Source organism: Teleopsis dalmanni, chromosome 1 (genome assembly GCF_002237135.1).
Source record: "Teleopsis dalmanni isolate 2A chromosome 1, ASM223713v2, whole genome shotgun sequence".
NCBI classification, from domain to species: domain Eukaryota; kingdom Metazoa; phylum Arthropoda; class Insecta; order Diptera; family Diopsidae; genus Teleopsis; species Teleopsis dalmanni.
In genome coordinates, this window is record NC_051846.1 from 141,232,037 (window position 1) to 141,246,016 (window position 13,980).

General features: G+C 34.8%; 2 protein-coding genes across 5 annotated transcripts in view; one reads left to right on the forward strand and one right to left on the reverse strand.

Moving 5' to 3' along the window:
- Window positions 1–13,980, reverse strand: part of LOC119669051 (circumsporozoite protein-like) — a 173,141-nt gene that overhangs the window by 95,850 nt on the left and 63,311 nt on the right. The gene's annotated exons all lie outside the window — the stretch shown is intronic.
- LOC119669054 (keratin, type I cytoskeletal 9-like) lies at window positions 8,035–13,420 on the forward strand. Its single transcript, XM_038078785.1, has 3 exons — window positions 8,035–8,149; window positions 8,211–8,366; window positions 13,149–13,420. Exons 1-3 carry the CDS (start codon window positions 8,101–8,103, stop codon window positions 13,310–13,312), a joined length of 369 nt encoding a protein of 122 aa, XP_037934713.1. The 5' UTR covers window positions 8,035–8,100; the 3' UTR covers window positions 13,313–13,420.

The following is a 13,980-nucleotide window of genomic DNA, read 5'->3' on the forward strand; positions in this document are numbered from 1 at the left end:
CTTTGCTGCCGTTAAATGCTCAGAGTGGGGATTACAATTTCTCTGGGCTAGCTTGCATACTGAGTGCAATATATCAGGTCTTGTATTGATAGCAATATACATTAGTGAGCCAATCAATGACTGGTATTCCGTTATATCAACTTTATTACAACTTTCATTTATGTAATGTACCTGAAAGTTTGTCTCAAGAGGGGTAGAGACTGGGCGACACACACTCATACGATTTTTCTTTAAGAGCTGCAATACAAGTTGTTTTTGACTAATAGTCAAAGCACCAGTTGGATTTTCACGCTCCACTTCCATACCCAGAAAATGATTTATAGGACCCTTATTTACTATCTGAAAAATATTAGAGATTTTCTTTATTATTGCGCCCAACTCACCTAGGTCTGTACACACAAGTAACAAATCATCCACATACACTGCGATGATATTCAAACATTTATTGTTATTTTTTGTGTATACACATGGTTCGCTTCGGCATGAGACAAATCCTATTTTCTCCAATTCCTCATTCCATCTGGAATGCCACATTCGGCCTGACTGTTTAAGTCCATATAGAGATTTTTTGAGCTGAAGCACTTTATTATCGTCTTTCTCGAATAATTTCGGTTGCTCCATAAAAATTGTTTCTTCGAGATTACCATTCAAATATGCTGATGAAACGTCAAGGTGATGAACATGAAGTTCATATTCTACTGCTATAGCTAAAATCATTCTTATGGTTTCGTATCTCACTACCGGTGAAAATATTTCAGTATAATTAACACCGTACTTTTGACTACAGCCCTTAGCGACCAATCGTGCTTTGTACCACTCGATGTTTCCAGTTGCATCGAATTTCACTGCAAAAACCCATTTACAGCCGATAGCTTTTTGTCCTGTTGGTAGCTTCACCGCGTCCCATGTATTATTTTTTACCAATATATCATACTCCTCCTGCATAGCGCGTCTCCAGTAAGCGGACTGTTCGCTCTGTAGAGCTTCGAAGACTGTTTCTGGGACTACTATATCAGTTGACATCTTGACTGGAGCTACTAAGTTTACAATATCACATTGTGGCCTTGGTCTTAAATTATAACCAACTCTTGTACCAGTATAGTCTTCGGATTCTGGAACATCAGGTATATCATCTTCCTGTGGTGTATTCATTTGACTACTTTCTTTGTTGGCAGTTCCTTTCTCCTCACTGTTTTTGAGATTTTTAGTTGGAATTTCAAATTCATTATCTGGAATATAGCGGTTAAGATTACTTGCACTTAATAAAGGTAGGAGATCAATATTGCTATTATCGTTTAAATTTTCAACGAAATACACATCGCGACTTACAACAAGCCTTTTATTTATTTTGTCATATAGCCGATATGCTTTCGATTTTTCTGCATAGCCAACCATAATCATTTCTTTGCCCTTTGGTCGAAATTTCTTTTTCTCAGTTTTATCAAGAGCTATCGCCAAGCAACCAAATACTCGCAAATGACTTACCACAGGTTTCTTTTCCCACCAAATTTCATATGGAGTCAAGTTCTTTATTGTTCTTGTTGGTGATCGGTTTCTTATATATGCTGCAGTGTTAATTGCTTCACCCCAGAAGTTCTCGTCGACACCTGCGTTTAAGATCATACTTCGTGTCATCTCTACTAAAGTTCTGTTGACTCTTTCAGCAACGCCATTCTGTTGTGGAGTATGAGGCACAGTCAATTGTCTAAGAATACCCTTTTCATTTAAATAATTATTAAATTCTGTATTTACGTATTCAGTGCCATTATCACTACGTAACGTTTTAATTTTTTTACCTGTTTGGCATTCAACCATGCTTTTAAATGATTTGAAAACATTTAAAACTTCTGATTTTTGCCTTATAAAATAAACAAAAATATACCGCGAGTTGTCGTCTACGAAAGTAACAAAGTATCTGGATCCTCCGATTGAATTAACATTTATTGGTCCACAAACATCACTATGGACTAAGTCTAAAATATTTTTCGTTTTACTTTGAGACGATTGAAACGGTTTAATGTTGCATTTGCATTTAAGGCACACTGTGCAGTTTATATGTTTTTGATCTGAATCAAATTTTAAACCCAGCACTAGTTGTTTATTTTTTAATTCGATTAAACTATTAATATTTAAATGTCCGTACCGTCTATGCCACAGAACTAAATTATCATTTGCATTATTATTAAAAAACAATTGCGTTTTCAAATCGATTGTTTTGTTTAATATTTCACAAAAAAATAATTGTTTTATTTGCTTTGCTTTTAACACAGTTTCACCGTTTTGATCATAAATATACGCGTTATTTTTATCGAATGTCACTTTGTAACCATTGTTTGCTGCCTTGCTTACAGAAACAAAATTACATTGCAATACCGGAATATACAACACATTTTTTAATATAAGTTCACCCATGTGACTTTTTATTCTCACGTTACCACGTCCTATAGCTTTGAGAAATTTATTACCTGCAAGCATTATTTTTTCACTACACTGCTCAAAATCTTCAAACATTTCACGATGCGCGCACAAATGAGAAGTTGCGCCACTATCCAAGCATCTAGTACCGTGTTTTGACTAACTCCAAAAACAGAAAAAAAATGATTTTGAATATTCTCCAGAAACTTTTTCAGTTCTCTTAACAGAAGTTTCTCTTGATCTGCATTCTGCAGCGAAATGGCCTTTCTTCCCACATTTGTAACATTTAAAGTTACTCTTTTTTCTAAAATTTTTATCTCCTTTACCTCCGCTATATCTTTTGGTGTGCTCGTTGTTGGAATATTTATGGCTTGATGTAGCAACTAATGCTTGTACAGTACCATCTGCTTCGACTGTTTCATTATGTTTTCTCCGCTCACTTCCTTCAAATAATTTTGTTTTCAAAGCACTAAGCTTTGGAAGCTGATCTCTTGTTTCTAACGCAACAACAAAGTTTTCATAACTTTTTGGCAAACTTGCTAAAATTATTATTACAAACAATTCTTCTTGCAATTCAAGGCCAATTTCTGAAAGTTGTTCAATGACCTTTTCGAAGCTCGCTGCATGGAATCACCCTCACTCATGCGCATATATATCATTTTCTTAAACAAAGATACCTTTCTTATCGGTCCAGTGGGCTGATGAATTTCTCTTAATGCAGTCCAAGCGGATTTTGCGGTATTACATTTTTTTATATGTCCAATTTCTGAAGTTTTTATTGACAAAGTTATTACCGCCAACGCCTTTTCATCGTTCAGTCTCCACTTTTCACATATATCCACATATTTTCCATCCTTGGTCATTTCAGGCATTTTTTCACTTATGACACACCAGAGCCCTTGGTGTATGAGGACACTCCTCATCTGGATACTCCATGAGTCGTAATTATTTTCATCCAGTTTATCAATATTATACATAGAATTCATATTACTTGAGTTAAGCCTGGGCCCATAACCTGTTGGAATTTATCAAATGTAGAACACACCTTTTCAATAAAACGCGTTGTTTGCTTTTCGAGTGTATAATCACAACTGTCGGTTTTTATTAAATTAAATTATGTAGGACTAAATAAAAGCTTATTAAAGCTTGACAAAATATCTATATATGTGTAATGTTATTAACATTGTGGTAGGATTTAACTTCAACAGTCTCCTATAGAACTGCTGGGTGCAAATTTTGTGCATATGTTGTTGTAGCTGCTGCAATTCACATGTCTCCTTAATTATCATGATGACTTTCACTACAGGTCGTTCAACTTTTACTTCATCAATTCAAAAGAATCTGTCATTATTATTATGAAAGGAAAACGTAGCCCGAAACCAGAAAATCCTAATAATGCAAATTCAACAAAATCGCGAAAAATTGAAAATATTTCAACAGCGAATCAATTTGCCGTTCTAACCGAAGATGATAAAAATACCCGACCTATATTTCTGCGTGAAAAAAAAACAAACGCTCCCATATACTCCCTAACACAAAGTAATGGAAAAGATTCATTTCACGTTGTGCCTCTTCGTAAAGGAAATGTCGATGAAACAAAAATTTCGATCAACGAAGAAAAACAATACAGAACAGTTGTAAATAACCTCAAAAAAAATGGTAAAAAGTTTACACATACCAACTAAAAAGTGCCGTAGGATTAACAGTGTTTATAAGAGGAATAGAACTGGGTCTGAACACATCAGAAATTAAAGAAGCGCTCGCAGAAAAAGAGTTTGAAAGAAAATTCCTAATCCACACAAAAATATCAGTAGAAGAACCGCACAAGCGTAAAAATCCAGTGCAATGTACTAATTGCCAGGAATATGGATATTTGAAGTCCTATTGCACACTCCGCAGTATTTGCGTTGCATGTGGTGACTTTCACCCCACTAAGAACTGAACATAAAAAAAAATACATAAAAATACAGAAATTGTTAGTAACAATGGTAACAACACTGCAAATTACAAAGAATATATAGTATATATTACCAAAAAACAGAGAATGTTTCCAGCATTGGGTCTCCGCTCTCAGTCAGTAGTCCAACAATACATGTTCCCGAATGTCATATGCAAACGCTGTTACAGGATTCGCTGGCTCAAACAACACCCAAAATGAAATCTCTACTAAGCCATCTTCAAATATCAAAAACATGATCCAACTGTTTATGTAAGATATGAAACAATTTATGACCACCAAAATATGATGCAGAGAATGATTCAACATCAAAAAATCCTACTTTCAAACCTATCTAAAGCATGAATGCAATCAAAATTTTGCTTCTGGAATGCTAACGGCTTAAGCCAACATAAAAAGGAACTTGTATTGTTTTTACAATTACATCAAGTTGACGTAATGTTTATCTCAGAAACCCATTTTAACGAAAAGAGCTACTTTAAGAAACCTGGTTACATACTCTACGATACGAAACACCCCAATGGACGGGCAAGTTGCGGGCAGAATATATGCAGGGGACAAGCATATGCCTAGAAAAGTACATAAAAGATCTGACTATAACCTCAATTTATTGTCCACCAAGGTATGAAATAACGGAACCGCAATTTGAAGAATATTTTACAAAGCTAGGACCCTAATTCATAGCGACCGAGTACTTGAATACCAAACATACATTCTGGACCTCAAGACTTATACCACTAAAAGAAAAATCCCTGATGAACATGGTATCTAAACTCGACCTTGACATAACCTCCACTGGCACACTCACCTACATTAAACAAAAAAACAAATTGCTACAGAGCCATCCTTAAAACTCTCCTCTGATCACACACCGACTTTTATTCTGATTAAAAATACAACAATAGTCAACCCAAAATTCGAAGAAAAACTTACAAACCAACACACAAATTGGCTAAAATTTAAAAAATAAATTAGCTCACATATTAACACCGACACGTCCCTAAAATCAAAGAGACAAGGCCATGCAGGACTTCACAGCTCTACTACAGCAAGCCGCTCGAATATCAACCCCAGACCTAATACCTCACAAACCTATAAACTATGACACGTTGAACGAAAATGCAGCCCTTATACAGGTGAAACGACAAGTACGACCCCAATAACAACAACAAAGATCCACCCGAATTAAAAGACAACTTAAGAATCTTACGAAAGCACTGCAGAGACTACTTAAAGAAAAAAATCGCATAGAACACAAAAATTTTATTCCACACTTTTCACCAGCACAATTTGTTGGGCACTGCTTTTGCAGATCACCTTGAATATGTATTCATCCCAAACTCTATATTAACAAAACTACACCCTCTGGCTTCCCTCACACAAAACGACAAAACGACGATTTGCTTCAATAAAAAACCACTAAAAAACGAAATCAAAAATTTATATACCAAAAAAGCCCCAGGCTACGACCTAATAACAGCGAAAATGCTGAAAGAGATCCCACAAATCGGCAAAGACCAGCATCTTTTCATTTATAATGCTATTCTAAGGAATCCGTATTTTCGAAACAACTGAAAGCTATCTTGAATTATGATGACACCCAAGCCCAAAAAGGACTCCACTCAAGTCACCTCATATCGAAACTTAAAACCATACAATATATCCTCACTTATCATAATCTACCTCTCAAAAAGAAGATTTGTTATAAAACAAAATTTTTTGTCTCCAATACATTCCCCATTAAGGCCGATGTACCCCAAGGTAGTGACTGGGCCCTTTGCTCTAACTGATTTTCACAGCAGATATGCCAAACAGTGATTATACAACATCATCAACATTTGCGGACAACACTGCCATTCTCAGCCATAGCGACGATCCATTCACAGCCACATAATCTGTTCAAGATCACCTCAACAAACTGCAAAAAAGGCTCGATCTCTGATGAATAAAAGTCATTATTATGGACGACTTAAAACTTTAAAAGATTTGTTCTGCAATATCTTAAATTACTACCCATACATATTACAAGTGCATAATATAAGTAGAATTTCGATAAACATTTTTATTAACAAAATAAAGACATTTTTGTTTAAAAGACCAACTAAAAAATAATATGGTATATATGTTACCTACTATCAAATTTATTTTATAAGAATAGTCGAGTTTTTAACCAACTTTACTGCTTAAAGTCGTTCTTTAATAATGAAACTCTAAGCAGTGAAGTCCGTTGTGACCTCCAAAATATTAGTTGAAGCAATGAAATAAGAATTGTAGCTAACTTAAAGAAAAAAAATCTATGTAGTCAGTACATATTATGTAGTCAGTACCTAACAAAAACGAAAACGTAAGCAAAATGAGAAAAATCATATTTTGGGCTTGAATAAAGTTGGCATTTCAGTCTAAGTCGATGTATATGTTACTGTTGGTCATGGAAATGACGTACCTGCATCTTACAAACACTATTTCTACTGATGCCAACACAGGTACTGCTTCCTACGATGCTGGTGGTGGTGATATCTATTTTAAAGGTGAATTTCTTCTGGCTTCTTCTTTTCTGTCATTAAGTGTATCATTCTAGAGAGTTTCAACCTAATACAACTGAAGAATAATGTAGATTTAGAAATTACATATAACGATCACAAGAGAAACGTAAACCAGTACCCTCAGCGAGTTAGAATTTAGTTGACCGTAGACTAATTTCCATCTGACTAATCATCCATCTGTGTATTCTTTGCTACCCATTTTGTTAGTCTTGAACTAACCAGTCCAATAAATATCCTCACACTGTACTTCGATAGTAATATTACCCTGCAGTTAGCTAAAATATGAGGATTAACTCTTCTTACTATTGGAATTGTTAATCTTCTTGAGAAATTCTCAAATTAGTTATTAAGGCTTACCCCGACTTGTAAGAACTCGTAAAGGATCCATTAATCACTCAGAATAAATTATATTTATGAGAATATTTAAATATAAATGAATACGATTATTACAATATATTTATATAATACAAGTAGTCCCATTTCCGTTTATCACTTCCATATAAAGAGAGTAACCAATCAATCATTTTCTATGTTTCTTCTTGGAAATGCGAATGCAAAAAGTATTCATATATTTATATATATTAAACAGTTTCTTTATTGACCTAGCAGAGATAACGATTGTAGACTACACGAATCTTCTTCACTTAATCTGAAATACCAAATCATTGAACAGGGACAACATAAAAAGCCGCATATGGAATATTGTAAGTTCAGCTCGCGTCCCACTGCCAATTAAAAAGCAACTGATTGACGTATATTTGTCTCTTAGAGAAATTGATTATTTTTATATCATTAATTCAGTACTAACATAATTTTGAGACTATAGATTGAGTTATGGAATCGTAAATCAGTAAACAATTTTTGGTTTATATAACTAACTATTCATCAACTTCAATTTAAAGAAGAGAGTCTAGAGAACTTTTAGTCAATTTTTTGTGATATAAAATAACAAATTTGTTAAATCTGTTAAGAAAACTAAAAGGTTCCGCTAGTTAACATTTGTAATGAGCGTATCGAATTGCTCGTGTGTAACGTAAGCGTTTGCTAAGTGACCTTCAATTTCTAAAAACTATAAATCTGTTTTCCGAATAGTATATATACCCAAGCAAACGTGATCTATCTGTACAATAGTTCGATTTTATTTTGCATAGTTAGTACTAAACAAAAACAAAACTAAAAGTCAAAATGAACAAGATTTTATTATTAGGATTCTTCCTATTCAGCATAATGACTTGTAACGACAAGGATATTATTTCTCAATATGGGATTCAATTAAAACATGTGACTTATTCCAGGTAATGGAGACGCTGGCTTTTCGTTCGGAGGCAATCTTGCTGCTTCATTTGGTGGTGGTTCGAGTGGTTCTGCTGGAGGTGGTGGAGGTGGTGAAGTTGGTGGAGGTGGTGGTGCGGTTGGTTCTTCTGGAGGTGGTGCTGCTGGTTCTCTTGGTGGTAAGGATAAAGAATAAGCTTTAACCATTCCATAGAAATATTATATTGAAAAGATCTGTTTGACATCAATATAAATAATGAAAAATGCACTCCATCATTCTTATCGATCGATAGGAATCAATTTCAGGCATATTTTTGTCAATATGGCACCCCAGTGTTCCTATTAAACGACCACATCATCTGAGGCTATAAACATTTGGCATCATGATGTTTAATATTCTCTGTACATAATTTTTAAATTTACAAAGAGAAGTATTGTATACATTTTTTACTAATCAAATTGATAAAACATTTAATGATGTTTTATTAGGTCATTAAATTCAATAATGACAATAAAGGTTCCACATCTTCTTATCAAACACTATTGCTTTAAGAAAAACAGAATATTTTTAATTTGAAATCTTCGTCTTCTTATTTGGAACTACAGTCCAGTATGAACCTTGGCCTCCCTCACGATCTGCCTCCACCTGTCCCTATCTTCTGCTACTCTCTTCCAGTTCAGTACTCCAATCGTTCTTGCATCATCATACACGTTCTCATCCCATCTTGTTCTTGGCCTACCTCTGTGCCTGGTTGTCATCGGCTTTGCGTTGAATATGCTGTTCGGCTTTCTCTCCGACCCCATTCTTGTTACATGAGCAGCCCATTGTAACCTTTGCAACTTAATGTATCTCACTATATTTTCGTTTCTAAGCAGTTCTTCAATTTTATTATTTGATCGTCTTTGAAAAGTTACTGCATCAATTTGGATTGGTCAGTAAATTTGGCGAACTATTTTTCTTTCAAAATTTTTAAAGCTTCTTCGTCCGCCTTCGTCATTGTCCATGTTTCTGACCCATATGTAACTACCGGTCTTATTATTTTCATGTACATTCGTAGCTTACTTTCCTTGGATAGTAGTCTTGATTTCATTAAGTCTAAATATTTGTAAAAACATCTATTTGCTGCTTGTATTCTATTTCTTATTGCGATTCTGCAATCATTATTGTTGCTAATCGGCGCACCGAGGTATGTAAAGTTGCTAACAACCTTAAAATTGTATTCACCAATTGATATGTGATACCCGTACCCTCGTTCCCTCTTGCTAGCTTGAGGTATTTGTTTAATATGACGAGATTTTCAATGGAGTGAATGGCGTAGTGTAATGTTAATATAAACAAGAATGCTGAAAGGCTGTCACCCTGTTGAACTCCAAAGCTTATTGAAAACGACTGAGAAGTGTCCATTGATAATAACCTTGCCTGATGAGTTCGCAAGAATCATTGCGACCAATCGAGTAAGTTTTTGCGGGGCGCTCGCCCACGCCAGACCGTTTATGATTTCTGATCCTTGGAGGCTTATAGCACTTTTCCATCGATTGACGTAGCACAAATATTTGATCAATTGTTGACCTACCAGGTCTAAAACCGCATTGATACTCGCCTATAGTTTCACCAATTGCTTCATGAAGCTTATCTTTTAAAATATTAGAGAAAATTTTATAGCCAACATCGGGCAGCGAGATTGGTCTGCAGTTGCCGCATTCAAGTTTGTTGCCTTTCTTATAGACTGGGAAGATTAAACTGCTTTACAATGCTTCTGGCAGTTGTTCGCTGTGCCATATTCCACATATCAAGGAGTGCATTTCGGTTTCTATGTAATATTGTTCTCTCCTAGCGCTTTCTTTAACTTTAACCTTTTCACCGAATTTTTCACGTCGCCTAGGCTCGGAAGATCGTAACTTGCCATCAGTTGCGGTATTGCAGTTTTTACCGATATCGCTTCATTTATGCTGTTGAAGCTTAATGAGTCGGTGAAATGCTCCTTCCATCTCTCTATGGCTTGGTTTGTTTCAGTGCGTACTATCCCATTTTTATCCTTGCATGCAAAAGGTCTTGGTTCATATTTGCTACTAATACAATTTATTTGACTATAGAAATCCCTTGTATTGTTTCTCATTCTTTCTTCATCTATTTGTTTAATTTTTGTCTTGTAAAACTCCCTTTTTTTCTTTCTACAAAGCTTATACGCAGTTTTTCTTTTTTCACGGTAGCACAGAATAGCTGCTTTTGTGCCTCTATTTATCATATTCATTCTCACTGTATTTCTTGGTGCAATTGCTTCCCTGTATTCATTATCGTAACATTCCACACTTCGTATAGCTCTCATCTCACCAATTGTTTCTTTTGCCGAGTCGAGTATTACGATTTCTATTGAGCCATTTCTCTTCAATTGAATTCGCTTTGAGATGTCTTCTTGGAATTAATTTTGTATCACGCTGCGATGCCTATCCAGATTACTCGCTATTTTCAGTTTATCTACATCCCATTTGCAAACTTTTCTTATATTTTGTTGTTCTATCTTAGATACTCTCTGTCTTATTATAGATTTTACCAAACAGTGATTTGAGTCGAAGTTAGCTCCTCTGCAAACTTTAACATCGAGGATTGACGAAAAATGCCTGCCATCGACAAGAATATGATCAATTTGATTTGAGCCTGTATTTCCCGGCACTCTCCACGTAGCCCTATGTATTCGTTTGTGTTCAAAAAGGTGCCCATTATTCTGAAATTTAGTTTTTGTGTAAGCTGAGCAAGTTGTAACCCATTAGGACTGGTTACTTCGAATAGTAAATTTTTTCCGCATATTTCATTAAGGAATGGTTCCTTACCTAGTTTCGCGTTAAAGTCGCCTAGTATTATTTTTGTATCATACTTATTCACATTTTTGCTTGCCTTAATCAGAGTATCATAGAAATGTTCCTTTTCTTCATCTTCACTATCTTCTGTAGGGGCGTATCAGTTTATGAAAGTGATGTTATTAAACTTACCTTGTACTCGAAGCTTGCATATTCTTTCATCTATAGGTTCAAAACTCATAATACTACCCTTAATTTTTTTGTCAATAAAGAAACCGGTTCCTTTTCTTCCTGTGTTGCCCTTAACTCCATTATAGTAAAATGAAAATGTTTTCTTGTCGATTTTTTCATATTCCGCCCATCTTACTTCTTGAACTGCGAGTATTTTGAGGCTATACCTGCGCATTTTATCAGCTATTTCCATCATTTTTCCTGATGTTAACATCGTTAATACGTTCCATGTTTCAAATCTTAAGTCCAAATTTCGTCGCCATAGTCCGTCAACGTGTATCCTTCCATTGTTCCGAGGTATGTCTAAGGGTTGCGTAGTGGTAAAATTTTTCCGATGCAGGGTTGCTGGCCTTGCGATCAACCCCCAACTTGGATGGCCAGATCTCCTCGCTAACCCGGAGATAGGATTGGTGTTAAATAGTTAGAGAATTTCCGCTCACTTATATTTTTTTCAGGTTTTACCGCCTGTACTCGGTCGCCAGAGCCTCGTATGCAAAAAACAGGATGCGCCACGTGTAGGTGAGGTTGACATTTGAACAGGCTAGGCTATATATTCGCATCACTTCTCCATTAGGGCACACTTTTTTGCCCGTTACATCCTTTTTAATTTTAAATATAATTCTTATTTCTTTTAATATAAATTAAGGCAATTGAATTGCTCTCTGCAAACTGCAATCAAAAAATTAGGAGAATTTGTTTCTATCCTATTCCTTTTAGCAAATAAGTTATTATCTCCTCAACCGACACATTCATAAGAAAAAATTTTCATTCTTCTTTGCTTGTTCTTAATTTTACAAATCTTTTCAAAATAGATTGTTATTTGCAAGAGTTGGGAATTTTTCACCTATATAAAGAATACATGAATGTTATGTCTTTATGAAGCTGAAGTAAACCGAAACGATTTCGGTACGAAATTAACGAACAAGCATAAATCTTTCTTTTCTTCTCCAGTTTTGATTGAGCTCGGAAAGTTTGGTTGGCTGGTTAAAGTGGTGGATCAGTAATTAACTTTCCGTTGACTTGAATTACCGGATTTTCACCGTATTGCTACTATATTACTGGCAAGAAACCTTAATACGCAGACTAAATTCATCATTCAGAGCATTCAGAGAGAAAATGATTTATTCTGCAATAGGTATTAAAAAAATACACAGTTTCTATGTATAATTTCATAGACACCAATGACTAGACAATACTACAGTAAGCGTTGCAGTATTCGCACGATCGCTTTTGATAAGTTCCCAAAATATAGTCTAATTAGAAGTGGGCCATGTTAACCGAGAAATAGCACATGACCTAAGTGTTTTCCACTTACTATAAACAGGCTAAAAAAGTGTAGGTAACTGCTTCTTTTAACGGTCTTCACGTAAACGAAAACCGGTACCCCTAGGGGCACATGTAAAGAAGCTTAGGAAGTTTAATTGATTAGTTGACCGTAGATTAATTTTATAAAAAAGCTATCTAAAATTCATCTATCTGCTTATTCTTTGCTAACCCTTTTGTTAGTCTTGCACTAACTATTCATTAACTTCAATTTATAGAAGAAAGTCTAGAGAACTTTTAGTCAATTTTTTGTGATATAAAATAACAAATTTGTTAAATCTGTTAAGAAAACTAAAAGGTTCCGCTACTTAACACTTGTAATGAGCGTATCGAATTGCTCGTGTGTAACGTAAGCGTTTGCTAAGTGACCTTCAATTTCTGAAAACTATAAATCTGTTTTCCGAATAGTATATATACCCGAGCAAACGTGATCTATCTGTACAATAGTTCGATTTTATTTTGTATAGTTAGTACTAAACGAGAACGAAACTAAAAATCAAAATGAACAAGATTTTATTATTAGGATTCTTCCTATTCAGCATAACGACATGTTAGGATAAGGATAATATTTCTAAATATGGGATTCAATTAAAACATTTCACTAATTCCAGGTAATGGAGATGCTGGCTCAACATATGGAGGTGGTGCTGCTGGTTCATATGGCGGTGGTGCGGCTGGTTCTACTGGAGATGCTTCAGCTCAGGGAGACGCGCAACTAGGTGTTGTCGCTGAAGCCAGTGCCAGTGCCAGTGCCAGTGCCTCAGTTGCACGCTGATCCACATTGAATCGAAATTTGTTCATTGTTTTATTATGTCTGTATATACATTAATTATTTGAACACAACAGCAAATTAATTAATAAATTTTTTTATAACTCTCATTAATTATGATTTTGCTTTAAGATGATGGATATTTATTTTATCTCTATTAACATTGTTTCATAGACCTCTAAACAAACAAAACTACTGTCTATGTATACCTAAGAAGATATAATTAATTTTCTTAACTTGACTTATGGTGTGTCGGTTTAAGCAAAATGAACGCTTCACAGTAGACTGATCCTCAAACCAATCAATAGATTTTACATACTCATTGGGAAACTAATAGACAACTTCGCGCTTTTCAGTGCATTGAGCACGACTATCAGATATTATTCGATCCTCAGTGTCTTGGTTTTAATTAATTTACTGCTTCATTTTGGCTCGGTTGAAAACTGCTAAGGACATTTGAAATGTAAAGCAGTTTTTAATAATCAGCGATGGAAATCAAGTGTAAAATTATTCCAAATTCTAAGTTAGAAACAAAAAGTGATTCCAAGATTTTTTTATGTTTTAAATTCATTAAAAGTGTATTTTCTTATTTACTAATCATAATTTAATTGCTGGACTTTCCCTCTGAAATTGTAAACAAACAAAAAAGTTTTCTGAGTTTCAAAGCTCAATGA

Bases quoted from the DNA above. Each gene is read 5' to 3' on its own strand.
- LOC119669054 (XM_038078785.1), top strand. From the start codon at position 8,101: ATGAACAAGATTTTATTATTAGGATTCTTCCTATTCAGCATAATGACT. The intron at 8,150-8,210 runs GTAACGACAAGG...GACTTATTCCAG, and splicing joins CCTATTCAGCATAATGACTT to GTAATGGAGACGCTGGCTTT. The intron at 8,367-13,148 runs GTAAGGATAAAG...CACTAATTCCAG, and splicing joins TGCTGCTGGTTCTCTTGGTG to GTAATGGAGATGCTGGCTCA.